Source organism: Bos javanicus, chromosome 16 (genome assembly GCF_032452875.1).
Source record: "Bos javanicus breed banteng chromosome 16, ARS-OSU_banteng_1.0, whole genome shotgun sequence".
NCBI classification, from domain to species: domain Eukaryota; kingdom Metazoa; phylum Chordata; class Mammalia; order Artiodactyla; family Bovidae; genus Bos; species Bos javanicus.
The window spans coordinates 33264223-33279357 of NC_083883.1; the positions used below are offsets into that span (position 1 = coordinate 33264223).

At 43.2% G+C, this 15135-nt stretch overlaps 1 protein-coding gene across 2 annotated transcripts in view; it reads right to left on the minus strand.

Moving 5' to 3' along the window:
* Window positions 1–8196, minus strand: part of DESI2 (desumoylating isopeptidase 2) — a 43422-nt gene extending 35226 nt beyond the window's left edge. Inside the window, exon 1 of one of the 2 annotated variants that reach the window (XM_061382468.1) lies at window positions 7899–8196. In XM_061382468.1, the coding sequence (XP_061238452.1) occupies window positions 7899–7940 (42 nt within the window). In that variant the 5' untranslated portion in view covers window positions 7941–8196. Of the gene's footprint in view, window positions 1–7141; window positions 7871–7898 lie in introns of those variants that run through there. The other variant, XM_061382469.1, reaches the window with a different exon arrangement.
* Window positions 8197–15135: the final 6939 nt, after the last annotated feature.

Below are 15135 nucleotides of genomic sequence, written 5' to 3' on the forward strand. Positions count from 1 at the left end.
TTCCCATTAATCAGGAATTACTTCCTATTAATCAGATACTGACAATGTTTTTGGAGGGATTATCTTCCAAGGAGTGACTAACACCCAAGTGCAAAGAATAAACCAGTTAAGAACATTTCTTCAGTGTAGTTCCACAGTGTTTAAAACAACCTCCCTCCCCCCGAAAAAAGCTACGCCACAGAACAATAATTGTATTTTTTCCTATCCTATTCCCCTTCTTGGTCACCCTATTCCAACAATAAAGCTAAAATCCTACAATAAACTAAGTAAAAGTACAGGAAAAAAACCCCCAGCAACAGGCATTTGACACAGGAGAAGAGGGATCAGATAACTTTTTCATACCATTTAAGTACTGGCACCATTCCAAATAAAACTGCCTAGTCAAAATCCCATTCATTTAGTAAATATTACTTACAGAACAGCTTCTAGTGACAGGCCCTGTTCTAAACACTGGTGACAGTACAATGCTATCAAGTAATTTCCCCTTCACGGATCACTGCCTTGCTGTGCCAAAGGGACTTGCATTACTCGATGAAGCCAAGAGCCATGCCGAGTAGGGCCACCCGAGATGGACCGGTCCTAACGAAGAGTTCCGACCAAGCATAATCCACTGGAGGAGGGAATGGCAAACCGCTCCATGAGAACCTCATGAACTGTATAAAAGGACAAAAAGACACGACACCGAAGGATGAGGCCCCCAGGTCTGCAGGTGTCCAATACGCTCCTGGGCTACTAATAGCCCAGAGAGAAGGAAGCGGCTGGGCCAAAGTGCAAACGACGCTCAGTTATGGATGTGTCTGGTGATGAAAATAAAATCCGATGCTGCAAAAAATGGTACTGCATAGGAACTGGAATGTTAGGTCCATGAATCAAGATAAATTGGACGTGGTCAAGCAGAGATGGTAAGAAAAAACATCGACATCTTTAGTTCACATCAGTGAACCAAAATGGACGGGAATGGATGAATTTAATTCAGATGATCTACTACTGTGGGCAAGAACCCCATAGAAGAAATGGAATAGCCCTTATAATCAACAAAAGAGTCCGAAATGCAGTACTTGGGTGCCACCTCAAAAATGCCAGAACGATCTTGGTTCGTTTTCAAGACAAGCCATTTAACATTACAGCAATCCAAGTCTATGCCCCTGCCACTGATGCCAAAGAAGCTGATTAGTTCTATGAAGACCCAGAAGACCTCCCAAAACTAACACCAAAAAAAATGTTCTGTTCAATGGGGATTGGAATGCAAAGTAGGATGTCAAAAGATATCTGAAATAACAGGCAAATTTGGCCTTGGAGAACAAAATGAAGCAGGGTAAAGGCTAACTGAATTTTGCCAAGAAAATGTATTGGTCATAGAAAATACCCTTTTTCAACAACACAAGAGACGACTTTACACATGGACATCATCAAATGGCCAATACTGAAATCAAATTGACTACATTCTTTGTAGTCAAAGATGGAGAAGCTGTATACAGTCAGCAAAAACAAGACCTGGAGCTGACTTTGGCTCAGATCATCAGCTTCTCATGGCAAAATTCAGGCCTAAAGAAAGCAGGGAAAACCACTAGGTCAGCCAGGTATGACTTAGATCAGATCCCCTATGAATATGCAGTGACGGTTAATGAACAGATTCAAGGCATTATATCTTGCAGACAGAGTGCCTGAAGAACTACGGACGCAGGTCCGTAATATTGTACAGGAGGCAAACAAAACCATCCCAAAGAAAAAGAAAAGCAAGAAGGCAAGGTGGTTATCTGAGAAGGCTTCACAAATAGCCAAAGAAATAAGAGAAGTGAAAAGCAAGGGAGAAAGAAAGGGAAAGGTATATCCAACTAAACGCAGAGTGCCTAAGAGCAGCACAGAGACAAGAAGGCCTTCTTCAGTGAACAATGCATAGAACTAGAAGAAAACAACAGAAGGGGAAAGACTAGAGAGCTCTTCAGGAAAACTGGAGATATCAACGGAACATTGTGCTCAAAGATGGGCACAATAAAGGACATAAACGGTAGAGACTATGTTTGTTTAATCTATATGCTAAGAAATGCCAGGCTGGATGACTTACAAGCTGGAATCAAAACAGGCGGGAGAAACATCAACAACCTCGATATGAGGAGGATACCACCCGAAAGGCAGAGAGTGAAGAGAACTAAAGAGCCTCTTGATGAGGGTGAAGGAGGAGAGTGAAAGAGCCAGCTTAAAACTAAATATTAAGAAAGCGAAGATCACGGCATCCGGCCCCATTGCTGCTGCTGCTAAGTTGCTTCAGTCGTGTCCGACTCTGTGCGACCCATAGAGGGCAGCCCACCGGGCTCCCCGTCCCTGGGATTCTCCAGGCAAGAACACTGGAGTGGGTTGCCATTTTCTTCTCCAATGCATGAAAGCGAACAGTGAAAGTGAAATCGCTCAGTCGTGTCTGACTCTTCGCGACCTCATGGACTGCAGCCCACCAGGCTCCTCCGTCCATGGGATTTTCCAGGCAAGAGTACTGGAGTAGGGTGCCATTTCCGGCCCCATTACTGCATGGCAAACAGAAGGGGAAAAGGTGGAAGTAGTCACAGATTTCCTCTTGTTGGGCTCTAAAATCACTGTGGATGGTGACTGCAGCCCTGAAATTAGAAGACATTTTCTTCCTGGCAGGAAAGCTATGACAAAGCTAGACAGTGTGTTAAAAAGCAGAGACATTACTCTTTGGACAAAGGTCTGTATGTCAAGGCAATGGCCTTCCCAGTGGTCACGTAAGGTTGTGAGACTGGACCGTAAAGAAGGCTGAGTGCCAAAGAATTGATGCCTTTGAACTGTGGTGGTGGAGAACACGCCTGAGAGTCCCTTGGATGCAAGGACATCAAACCAGTCAATCTTAAGGGAAATCAACCCTGAATACTCACTGGAAGGACTCATGCTGAAGCTGAAACTCCATTATTTTGGTCATCTGATGCAAAAAGCTGACACAATGGAAAAGCCTATGGTGCTGGGGAAGCTTGAGGGCAGGAGAAGACGGCGTCAGAGGATGAGATGGCTGGATGGCATCACCGATGCAATGGACATGAACTTGGGCAAACTTCAGGAGATGGTGAGGGACAGAGAGGCCTGGTGTGCCGCAGTCCATGGCGTAGCAAAGAGTCGGACACAACTGGGCAACCGAACGACAACAATCAAGTAACTTGCAGGCTAGTGGGATGGGCAGAATGATAATACATGCAGTTACTGAGACATGTAGAAAGTACAACTAGGGCCCAGAAGTTAAGGCAAGTCTGATGAGTAAAGGCTGAGCTACAGTCGGAAGGAACAGGGGTTGTATTAATAGCTGAGCAACGCTGGAATTGGACACTCCACACAGAAGGATCAGCATGTGTAAAAGACATTGGTTACAGTATAGCCTATTTGGATAACTTAAAAATTTCATTGTGTAAAGAGTGAGTATTAAAGTATATAGTGTATATAAAGTATATAAAGTATATAGTGAGTATAAAGAGTGAGTATTAGGTGGAGGAGTGGTAGCAGGGGACTGGTAGCAAAGGTTTTTTTTAATGTCAGGTGCACCAAAAAAGGCCTTAGTTATTAGACTTTATCTTACAGGTGAATTTTAAGCAGAGGAATGGCACCAATCATTTATGTTTCAGGAAGATTACTTTGGTCACAGAAGGAAAGACGGATTAAAATGAAGTAATATTTGAGACTGAAACTCATAAGAAGTCTATTACAGAAGCAGAGATAATGAGGGCCTGAACTTGAGAAGCAATAGTGGAAATGGGGATAAGAGAACTAAAGAATATTCAGAAAGTAAAGTATGTGATAGACAGCACAGGTTCCCAGCTATCCACCTACTCACAACTCACCACAAAGGCTGGAAAAGCCACACACCCTCCTTCTCAGCTTCATCACAGTCACTGTGAACCAACTCTGGACAATCTCTCAGGAAAGGAAGGTGGCTCTTGCAAAGTCTTTCCCTTCTATTATTAAAAGGAGAGGTGCATGTGGAGAAAGGTCCTACCTACCTGTCTTCACAGCTCAGTGAATGAGGACACCATGGTGCCTGACAGTCATGTTACAATGACGAGGGGACGACGCAGGAACAAAAGCCAACAGGCCGAGGACAGCTGAGTGAAAAGATGAAAAAGTCTTGGTCCTTGCTGACTTGGCTGAGCTCCTCAACTAATACAGGGACTGCTTAATCTCTGGATTAAGGATCCTTCCAGTTTAAGTCACTGATCGTCAAGCTCTCTCTTACTTTCAGATAAAATTAACCAAACTAAGAGACAGGAAGGGTTTGAAGGGTTTGTAATAAAAAGTAATTTAAGTTTTACTCCCAAGGTGTTGGCTTGGGAAACTGAGCAGAAGATGCTAGTTATCGAGATAAAATTACAACACAGGAAACGTGTGTGTGCACGCCCGCGGGCGCATGTAGGAGGGAGGGCTGGGTAGAGAAAGGGGAAGGGGCCTGAGGTCAGGAAAGGAGAAAGGGGAAAATGTTTGTTCCTGGACATGTTGATTTAAAGATACTATGGAATCACTTAGGTTAAAAGCATATTCAGGTGAGTCTGAAACGCTTTCAAGAAGACGGAATTAGATTTACAGATGTGCGGGGAGTCAGATCCTGTCATACCTGAATGGCCTCACACTCTTGGAGAAGTACAATGGGGTGAGGAGGAGGATCAAAAGAATGGAGTCCAGACAAAAACTTCTTCATCTGAAGACTCCTAGAAGGTGTCTATGACTCTGAAGATGTACAGATACTACTTAAAAATCGGGAAGAAAATTGTTTATAGAATGAAATCTACAAACATCATTATATTACTGCATATTTTTGGTTTCTAAAAATTAATTTAGCAGCACAAAATCTGAATCTATGACAAAGGAAGACCCTGTGCACAAGTGACTGCCAGAGACTGGCCCAGCAATTGAAGCTAACCTGAATCACTTGCTTTACTGTGTATGCCAGTAAATTAGCAATATGTGAATAACCTCATTCCCAAAATACATGTGAAAGAGTTATGGAAGAAAAGAAATCATCAGCAGCTCCCAGTCTACTGAACAGGAAAAACACAGTCAACTAGAGCAGGCAACAGTCTCACAGAGAAAGAGGAACAAGGATACACCGCAAGAGGTGCCTATGAACAGTGGCTGTAAGCACAAATCAAAGGCTGATTTTCATGCTTACAAAGTCTAGACGAGAGAGACAGCTGATGTACCAGGCCTGTACCGACAGACCACAGCAATCCTCATCAAAGGCATTTATGATGAATAGGAAGTACTACCAAAGATAAAAGGAATTTGCCCTTGACATCAAGCAAAGATGCTTCAAAAACCAAAACCGACTTGAGAAAAAATGAGTATAATAGCTACAAATTTATACCTCAATCCACTGGTCTTGATTCTAAAACATAACTCCGACCACACTGCTCCTCACCTTGAAAACTTTAAGTGGTTCCCCCTGGCTCACAGACCATCCCCTCAGCCCCAAACTAATAAAAATTCTAGCCAAACTGAAAGTTTTGTCTCCTCTCATGCCTCCTACACTCCAGCTACACTGCATTTCCCAAATACAACCTGTGCTTTCCTCCTCCTGCCCGTCTGTCCGTGCTGACTATTCCTTGCCTGCGGAAACTCTCCATTCTTCAGGGTTCCCCCCTTTATTTCTCAGCATTCCATGATCCTACGAGAGCACTGTCTTCTTGGCAGCTTGTTCTGCTCTCACCAAAACCATGGCATTGTTCCAAACTGTTACGACTGGTGTATCTCCCCCACGACACTCTAAATGCCTCACAGAAGAAAGCGTAATTCACTCATTTTTGTGACTTTTACAGGGTTCTAACTAAATAACTGTAGGTTGCTGAGTTAGTGACGTAAGACACTTACTTACAGACCAAAAGCCCTCAGGAGAACATATAAACTCAAGTTTATTAGAAGTCTAGTAACAGCTATTTACCATTTCTGATAAACATTCACATGCTCCTCCTGTTGACAGGAAAAAGCAATATATAAGAAATAAACACAGGAACTATTCAGTAGAGAAAATAATGAAACAGACTGTGGTCTAGAAATTCTAGATCCTATTTGTAGCTCTGTGGGCAGGTACCTTTTTCTCTATTTATTTTGCAACTACCTACTTCACAAAAGCTATATGAAGAAAAATATCTTTGTTATCTAGTTAACATTTTAAAGATCTTTCAGAACACTCCTCCCTTCAAAACATACTGGTTTGAGAATCATCTCTAGCTTTTCCTACGTTTACCACATAGCAATGATTTCTGTTATTCATAGACTACCTAAAGTGTAAAGAAGCCCATTATAAGCCAAAGAATGTATCTCCAGTTTTATTAAAAAAGCAAAATGTTCTCTTCCTCTACTTTCACAGATTTCTTTTAGGCAATGCAACTGGCCCTCTGGCCACTGCATAATCTTATCTATAAAGGGGTTTAACAACCTAGAAGAAAATGTATACTGTGCTCTCAAGAGCAGAATATATCCTGAGGGATGGTGTGCAACAATCTGCACGAATAAATAAGAAACCAAATTCAGATAACTCAAGGGGGACTGGGCAGAAAGAGTAAAAGGGCAATAAAAATCTTGAAAAATCAAGGCTTCCACAGCTATGCACAAAAAGTCTAGATCTAGAGAATTATTTCTTAACCAGTGACATAGGCCAAAGACTTTACAAAGTACCATGCTCTTTTAAAATCTCTGGTCCTGATTATTCCTCTCTGGAACTTTTTCCTATCATACTCCATTCTTCTCAGTATGCTAACCTATCTCCTTTCACCTCCAAGTTCATATGCAAACTCAAAGGAGTACTCTCCTCAGGTCCCAAGCAGTCTCTAAGGCCTTCTCACATAATTCCCAGATTGAGGCATAGGAATTCCTTCCTACCCAAGAGGTTACAGTGCAAATTTAAAAAAAACAATACAAGGGAACACAAAGTTGAGATCTGTGAGTGAGAACCAAGACTCCGAACCTCCCGTATCTTGGCTCTTCTTCATCTTTAAGCCAACAAAAACAATGCTGGGGACTTTTTCACTTGTCAATCCACTTAGGAAATTTTAAACATCTCAAGTGGAGGTGACCTCTTATAAAACAAAAACTAATCAACCGAAAGGAAACAAACTCAAGCATGCATCTAACTGCAACAGCAACTGTGTACCGGTTATTTCAGTGGCGATTAAACGCAAACCAACGTCTGGACTCATTCCTGTGTGCTCGCAGTACTCCAAAAGTTAGATGACATAACAAACCCGTTCTTCTCTCCCGCTCCTGCGGCCACGTCAGATACCTGTTGCATCACCTGGTAAGACGTCTCCAGATTCTAGGAAAGGAGTACCACCATGAACCCCTAAATAGCTGGGCTATTTTCTGGATAAATTTTAGCCTCATTCATTTTAATGAGGTTGCCTTGGAGGCTAGAGTGCGTTGGCTCCTGTTCACCTTTAAAGAGACTCTAGCACTGGCGTCGACAAGCGGTGACTTTCTGGACTTGGAGGGGCTTGGGAGTTTTTGAAGACGGGCTGCTTCGGCAGAGCGGGCAACTGGGGTGGGAGAAGCGGGGTTGCCCCGGAGTTCCGGTGATGGAGTGGGAAGTCCGACCTGCGACCCAAGCTTCGCGGAAAGGGCACTGCTCGTCAGCCAGAAGGTCGGGCCCAGCCCAGGGTCCGGGCCAAGTCGGGGCACGAGGGAGGTTCGAGGCGAACCGAGTCTTGGCCAAAGCCCCGGGGCAGACCGGGAAAAGCTAACAAGCGCGTAGACGTTTGCAGGGATTAAAAAAATAATCGTCCCCTCCCCCAACCCCGGTGAACCAAGCGGGAGGCGGCGACGCCAGGCTGGAAACGCGAGGGGCCGGGTCCGAACCCATCGGCGAGAGAATGCCGGCCGGGGCCGGGCTCGGGCGCCGGCGCCGTACTCACCATGTCGTACACGTTGAGCACCACTAACTGGTTAGCCCCCATCCTCCTCCCGGCGGCCGCCGCCTCGCGCTCCAGCCGCTCCGTTCCGCGGGGCCGAAGCCGTTCTCACCCACGCGGACGCCTCAGGGGGCCGGAGCCGGGCCCTAAGCGCACAGCCCGGCCGGCGGGAGCCAGGGCGGAAGCATCGGGAAGCTACTCGCTCCCGGGCGCCGCCGACAGGACCCTCTGCGCCTACGGTGCCGGACCGCTGGCGGCCCGCTCCGGCTCAAGCGCCTCCCTCGGCGGCAGACACGTGGGGGAAGGCGGGGCCCGAGCAAGGGGCGGGCGCCGGGCTCCCGGGGGCGGGGCCGGCCGGGGCTGGGCCCGCCTGCGCTCTAGCCTCCACCGCCGCACTCGCACCTAAGATGGCGAAACCTTGGTACTTTTCCGCCCGGGAGGAGCGTGTTCCCAGAAAGACTACAATTCCCAGCATGCAATGAGGAAGCGCAGAGGCGGAGTCTCAACTGCAGTCTTTCCTTGCGGTGCACTTCCAGCTGTGGACTACAGTTTCCAGCATGCTGCGGGGGCCGGGTCCTGCTTGCCAGGCCTAGCCCGACTACAGCTCCCAGCATGCAGTGCTTGCGGTGTGCGCCCTTGCCTTGCCGTCCGTCCTTGTGGGCCCTGAGGTTGTCCATATGCTTCTTTTATCCGTTACTGTTGCAATTGGTATCTGTCGCGTTGAGCTTGATGAAGCCTTACGAATGTGGCAAAAGATTACATTGATAACCCTGTTTTCCAAGTCCCTCCTCACTATTATTTTGCAAGGGGAGAAAAATAGAGGAAGGTGGGTTACTGGCAGGAGAAGGGGTATAACATGCATCCAGTTAATTCTCAATGTGGAATTTTACATTTTATGAAACAATCCTGCTGCAATGGGAAGACAGCACAGTGCTCATAGATTAGCACAACCCTGGGACACAGTAGGTGCTTTTACATTCATTCAAAAAATATTTGTTGTGTACCTGCCCTTCACCAGGCAGTAATGTAGGCCCTGGGGACTATGGCGTAAACAATAGGGAGGACGAGCAAAATATGCTTTGTAGAGAGTTAAAATAGGATGAAGTGATTGAGAGTAACCTTATATTGGCTGCAGTGGGAAGGTCTGCGTAAGCTGCTGAGGTTTAAGCTCAGAGTTGAGTTCAGCTCAGTTGCTCAGTCCTGTCCAACTCTGCGACCCTATGGACTGCAGCACTCCAGGCTTCCCTTCCTGTCCATCACCAACTCCTGGAGTTTACTCAAACTCCTGTCCATCCAGTCAGTGATGCCATCCAACCAACTCATCTTCTGTCTGGTTTTCCTCCCACCTTCAATCTTTCCCAGCATCAGGGGCTTTTCCAATGAGTCAGTTCTTCACATCAGGTAGCCGAAGTATTGGAGCTTCAGCTTCAGTATCAGTCCTTCCAATCAATATTCAGGACTGATTTTCTTTAGGATTGACTGTATCTTCTTGCAGTCCAAGGGACTCTCAAGCATCTTCTCCAACACCACAGTTCAAAAGATCAATTCTTCAGAGCTCAGCTTTCTTTACAGTCCAATTCTCACATCCATACATGTCTACTGGAAATACCATAGCTTTGACTAGACTGACCATTGGCAAAGTAATATCTAAGCTTTTTAATACACTGTCTAGGTTTGTCATAACTTTTCTCCCAAGGAGCAGGCATCTTTTAATTTCATAGCTGCAGTCACCACCTGCAGTGATTCTGGAGCCCAAAAATATAAAGTCTCTCACTGTTTCAATTATTTCTCCATCTATTTACCATGAAGTGATGGGACCGGATGCTGTGATCTTAGTTTTCTAAATGTTGAGCTTTAAGCCAGCTTTTTCAGTCTCTTCTTTCACTTTCATCAAGAGGCTCTTTAGTTTTTCTTCGCTTTCTACCATAAGGGTGGTGTCATCTGCATATCTGAGGTTATTGATATTTCTCCTGGCAATCTTCATTCCAGCTTGTGCTTCATCCAGCCCGGCATTTCACATGATGTACTCTGCATATAAATTGAATAAACAGGGTGACAATATGCAGCCTTGACATACTCCTTTCCCTATTTGGAACTAGTCTGTTGTTCCATGTCTAGTTCTAACTATTGCTTCTTGACCTGCATACAGATTTCTCAGGAGGCAGGTCAGGTGGTCTGGTATTCCCATCTCTTTCAGAATTTTCCACAGTTTATTGTGATCCACACAGTCAAAGGCTTTGGCATAGTCAATAAAGCAGATGTTTTTCTGGAACTCTCATGCTTTCTCAATGATCCAACAGATGTTGGCAATTTGATCTCTGGTTCCTCTGCCTTTTCTAAATCCAGCTTGAACATCCGGAAGTTCACAGTTCACGTACCATTGAAGCCTGGCTTGGAGAATTTTGAGCATTACTTTGCTAGCGTGTGAGATGAGTGAAATTGTGTGGTAGTTTGAACATTCTTGGGCATTACCTTTCTTTGGGATTGGAATGAAAACTGACCTTTTCCAGTCCTGTGGCCACTGCTGAGTTTTCCAAATTTGCTGGCATATTGAGTGCAGCACTTGAACAGCATCATCTTTTAGGGTTTGAAATAGCTCAACTGGAACTCCATCACCTCCATTAGCTTTGTTCGTAGTGATACTTCCTAAGGCCCACTTGACTTCACATTCCAGGATGTCTGGCTCTAGGTGGGTGAGCACACCATTGTGGTTATTTGGGTCATGAAGATCTTTTTTGTATAGTTCTGTGTATTCTTATCACCTCTTCTTAATACCTTCTGCTTCTGTTAGGTCCATTTCTGTCCTTTATTGTGCCCATCTTTGCATGAAATGTTCCCTTGGTATCTCTCATTTTCTTGAAGAGTCTTTCCCATTCTTTTGTTTTCCTCTGTTTCTTTGCATTGATCACTGAGGAAGGCTTTCATATCTCTTCTTGCTATTCTTTGGAACTCTGCATTCAAAAGGGTATATTTTTCCTTTTCTCCTTTGCCTTTCGCTTATTTTTCTCAGCTATTTGTAAGGCCTCCTCAGACAACCATTTTGCCTTTTTGCATTTCTTTTTCTTGGGGATGGTCTTGATCTCTGCCTCCTATACAATATCATGAACCTCCGTCCATAGTTTTTCAGGCACTCTATCAGATCTAATCCCTTGACTCTATTTGTCACTTCCACTGTATAATCATAAGGGATTTGATTTAGGTCATACCTGAATGGTCTAGTGGTTTCTCCTACTTTCTTCAATTTAAGTCTGAATTTGGCAATAAGTTCATGATCTGAGCCACAGTCAGCTCCCAGTCTTGTTTTTGCTGACTGTATAGAAATTCTCCATCTTTGGCTGCAAAGAATATAATCAATCTGATTTTGGTATTGACCATCTGGACATTGCCATGGTCAATACTGAAATCAGATTGATTAAGCTCAGATCTGAATGACAAAAAAATCAACCCTACAAATATCAGGAGACAAAGGGAACAGCAAAGCTAATTGTTTCAACCAATTAGGAAGCTATTCCACAAGTGCATGCCAAAAGGTGGCTTGGATATTGGGGTAGTGAGGAACATCTAAGAAATTAATTTTGAATATTTTGGAAGTAGAGTCTACAGGACTTGCTAATGGATTGGATGTTAAGTTTGTTAGAGACTATTCTAGGATAATTTCTAGAGTTTTGACTTCAAAAATTGTGTGGATGATGGTGCCATTTATAAGATATGATAATTGGGAAGAGCAAGTGAGGAAGAGAGGAAGACTTAAGGTTTGGTCATTTTAAGTTGGAGATCCCTTTTAGACATCCATGATGTCAAGTACCAAAGTACATTTGTATGTAGAAAGAGAGAAATTGATAATGTAGGATGGGGGGTATTTCCATGGGTGAGGTAAGAAGGGAAAGAGATCCAATGCATAAATGAGGGGTTGGCCTTTAGTCGGAGCGATGCTTTATCTGTACTGACAGCATATAAGGTGCATATGATGGCATGGAAGGTATAGAAGACAAATGAAGGCAGTTCTTTTCTGATTTGTTTTGATTTTCTCAATGAATAAGAGGTAAGATGATCACTGGAGAGTTGGGGAGGGGTGGGATATAGGGAATTTGAAGAGAGCTGCTGCTGCTAAGTCGCTTCAGTCATGTCCGATTCTGTGCGACCCCATAGATGGCAGCCCACCAGGCTCCCCGTTCCTGGGATTCTCCAGGCAAGAGTGCTGGAGTGGGTTGCCATTTCATTTGAAGAGAGAGAAGGTATTAAATAGGGAATACAAATGTACTAGGGAAATAGTGTTGAATTGCCAGGCAGTGTTGAGTGACAGTAAATGCTGTGTGCATGACTGTCCTTAGGTTGTGGACAAAGTTCCAAAATTCTTTTTTGGTGTACCCAGCTGCTTTGTTTCTCTTCCTCACTGTGGCCTTCCTCTCCTCTAACCCAGTTGAACAAACTACAGGTGTCGGGAGAGGCAGGCTCTCTTCATTAAGCACATCATAACACCTCCTCGGAGAAGGCAATGGCACCCCACTCCAGTACTCTTGCCTGGAAAATCCCATGGACGGAGGAGCCTGGTAGGCTGCAGTCCATGGGGTCTCTAAGAGTCAGACATGACTGATCGACTTTACATTCATGCATTGGAGAAGGAAATGGCAACCCACTCCAGTGTTCTTGCCTGGAGAATCCCAGGGACGGGGAAGCCTGGTGGGCTGCTGTCTCTGGGGTTGCACAGAGTCAGACACGACTGAAGCGACTTAGCAGCGGCAGCAACACCTCCTACTGAGGGCTCAAACTACTGGTTCATTTCACCTCTTACTCGAAACACCCCCTTTGCCCTTTGTGAGCTGACCTACTCTCTCAGCATGCCCCCATCTCCAATCTCCGTTTCTCTCTTTTTTTAATATTTATTTTTATTTATTGGCTGCACCAGGTCTTAGTTTGTTGACAGTCACTCTTTCATTTGTCTTTATGCAGACACATCATTTTACAGAGAGAAATATTTCCATGCTATTTTTCTATTGTTTTCCTTCTTCTCCAGTTTTGAGAGTTTTTATATCTTCCCTCTCTACATCTCTTGATTCATCCCTTCTCCCCCTCCCACAGTGTACAGACATACATATGCACACGATGTACACAAAATGCTGTGTACCTTTCCATACCTTTTCCTGTGTTCTCATATCAGAACTTTTGTTTCATTTATATAATGGGATCATACTGTAAAGACTTCCCTGCTGCTTGCTTTTCTCATTTAATGAAATCTTGCAGAAAATCTTCTAAATCAACACACTGATCAATATGGTCAATGAACAATCATTTATTCAACTGTTCACCTGCTGATAGACATTAATTCTCCCTCCAGCGTTCTGTATACGTATGTGTGTGTGTATATATATATATATAAAATTCTGTGTATATATGTGTGTGTATATATATATATATATATAATTCTGTGTGTATATATGTGTGTGTGTGTGTGTGTGTGTGTATATATATATATACACACACATTGATGTATATGAAACTGAGGAGGGCATGGCTACCTACTCCCGTATTCTTGCCTGGAGAATCCCCGTGGACAGAGGAGCCTGGCAGGCTACAGTCCATGGGGTCGCAAAGACTCAGACATGACTGAGCAACTAGCACAGCACGTTTATAAAACTATTTGATTGTATGTATATGTTGGTCCTCCTAACTCATGGATAAACTTCTAATTTCTAAGAGTGGGTCCAAGAGGATTAATATTTTTAATTGATCTTGCTAGATTGTTTTCCAAAAAAGCTTTAAAAATTCACTTTTCCTTCAGAAATGCAGAATTTTATTTTTTCTCATCCCTGATTCTCATTCCTTCCCAAGAGTGTTATCCTTCTGAGTTTTTGCCATCAGGCAAGAAAAGTAACCTCACTGTAACTTTGGTTTATATCTTTCTGACTGCTGGTGTGATTGAACATCCTTGGTGGATAAGCACCTGATTTGGAGCCAGTCTGCCTGAGACCTCACTTACCAGCTGTGTGACTTTAGAAAAATTATTTACCCTCTCTGTGGCAGTTTCCTTGTCTCTATAATGGGATAATAATAGTTCCCATTGCATAGTATGGTTGAAGAGTATTAGATAAATCATTGGGACAGTTTCTGGCACATAGTACACAGTAAAAAAAGTTTTTAATATGTTTATTGGCTATTTGAATATGCTCTTCTGTGAAATGACGATATCTTTTGCTCATTTTAAATTGGATCATTTTCTTTGTTTTTTTTTTCCCATCAAACGTTTCTATCAGATCTCGTTTCAAAACCCCTTTCAATAAACCTTTTAAAGATGTTTTTCATGTATGGCATATACCTTTCATGTTAAATTTAATTCTGTGTAACTTGTCACTATAATGAATAATTTTTATCATTTCTATTGCTAACAAACTGTTATATAAATATTATAGAGAAAAGGTATTGGATTTTAAATATTTATCTCATATTGAGCCATCCAATGGTCTTATTCTAGGAATTCTTGTTCCTAATTTTGGGTTTCCTAGGCATATAATTAATTATTGAAATTAATTATCTCCTTTCTCCTCGTATTTGTAATGATTATTTTCCTCTTGTAATATAAGAACCTTCAAAACAGTGATGAACAGCAGGTATCCCTGTCTTTCCTGATCTTAGTAAAATGAGAAATTCTATATATGGAAATAGCTTTGATTTGTCCCATCAAATCAAATAGCAAGTCCCATCTTGCTCCTCATCTTCCATTCCCGATGTCTGTGCTATGGCTTTCAGACTTATCTAGCTAGCCTCCACAATCACATAAAGCAATACTTTCCCCCACTATTTGGTGAGGGGAAAGGAATCAGTTTATGAAATTAAAGTCCAAGGAGGGAATGAAGAACATGGACTATGGTACCTCCCCCCGGGTGGGCCCTGCACAGCTAAAGCTCAGCACACCATGTATCTTCTGCTTTTCCTCCATAAGTCAGTTCTTTTAAGCACACACACACACACACACACACACACACACAAGCTCTTGCTCATTCTCCTCTAGTTGGATCTTCATTCTTCAAATATTAATTGTTTAGAAAGCTGTGGTCATGTTTGGACAACTTAAGAAGCTTATTTTGAACATCAGAATAAAATTTGAAAACTTAAAATTAAGACTTAGAGCATTAGCTTCCTATTTTCAATATTATATTTCATATATATCTTTGACAGACTATTTAAATTCACATATTTATTAAGTCTTTTATATGTAAATTAACTACAGCTTTATAAGGTTCAT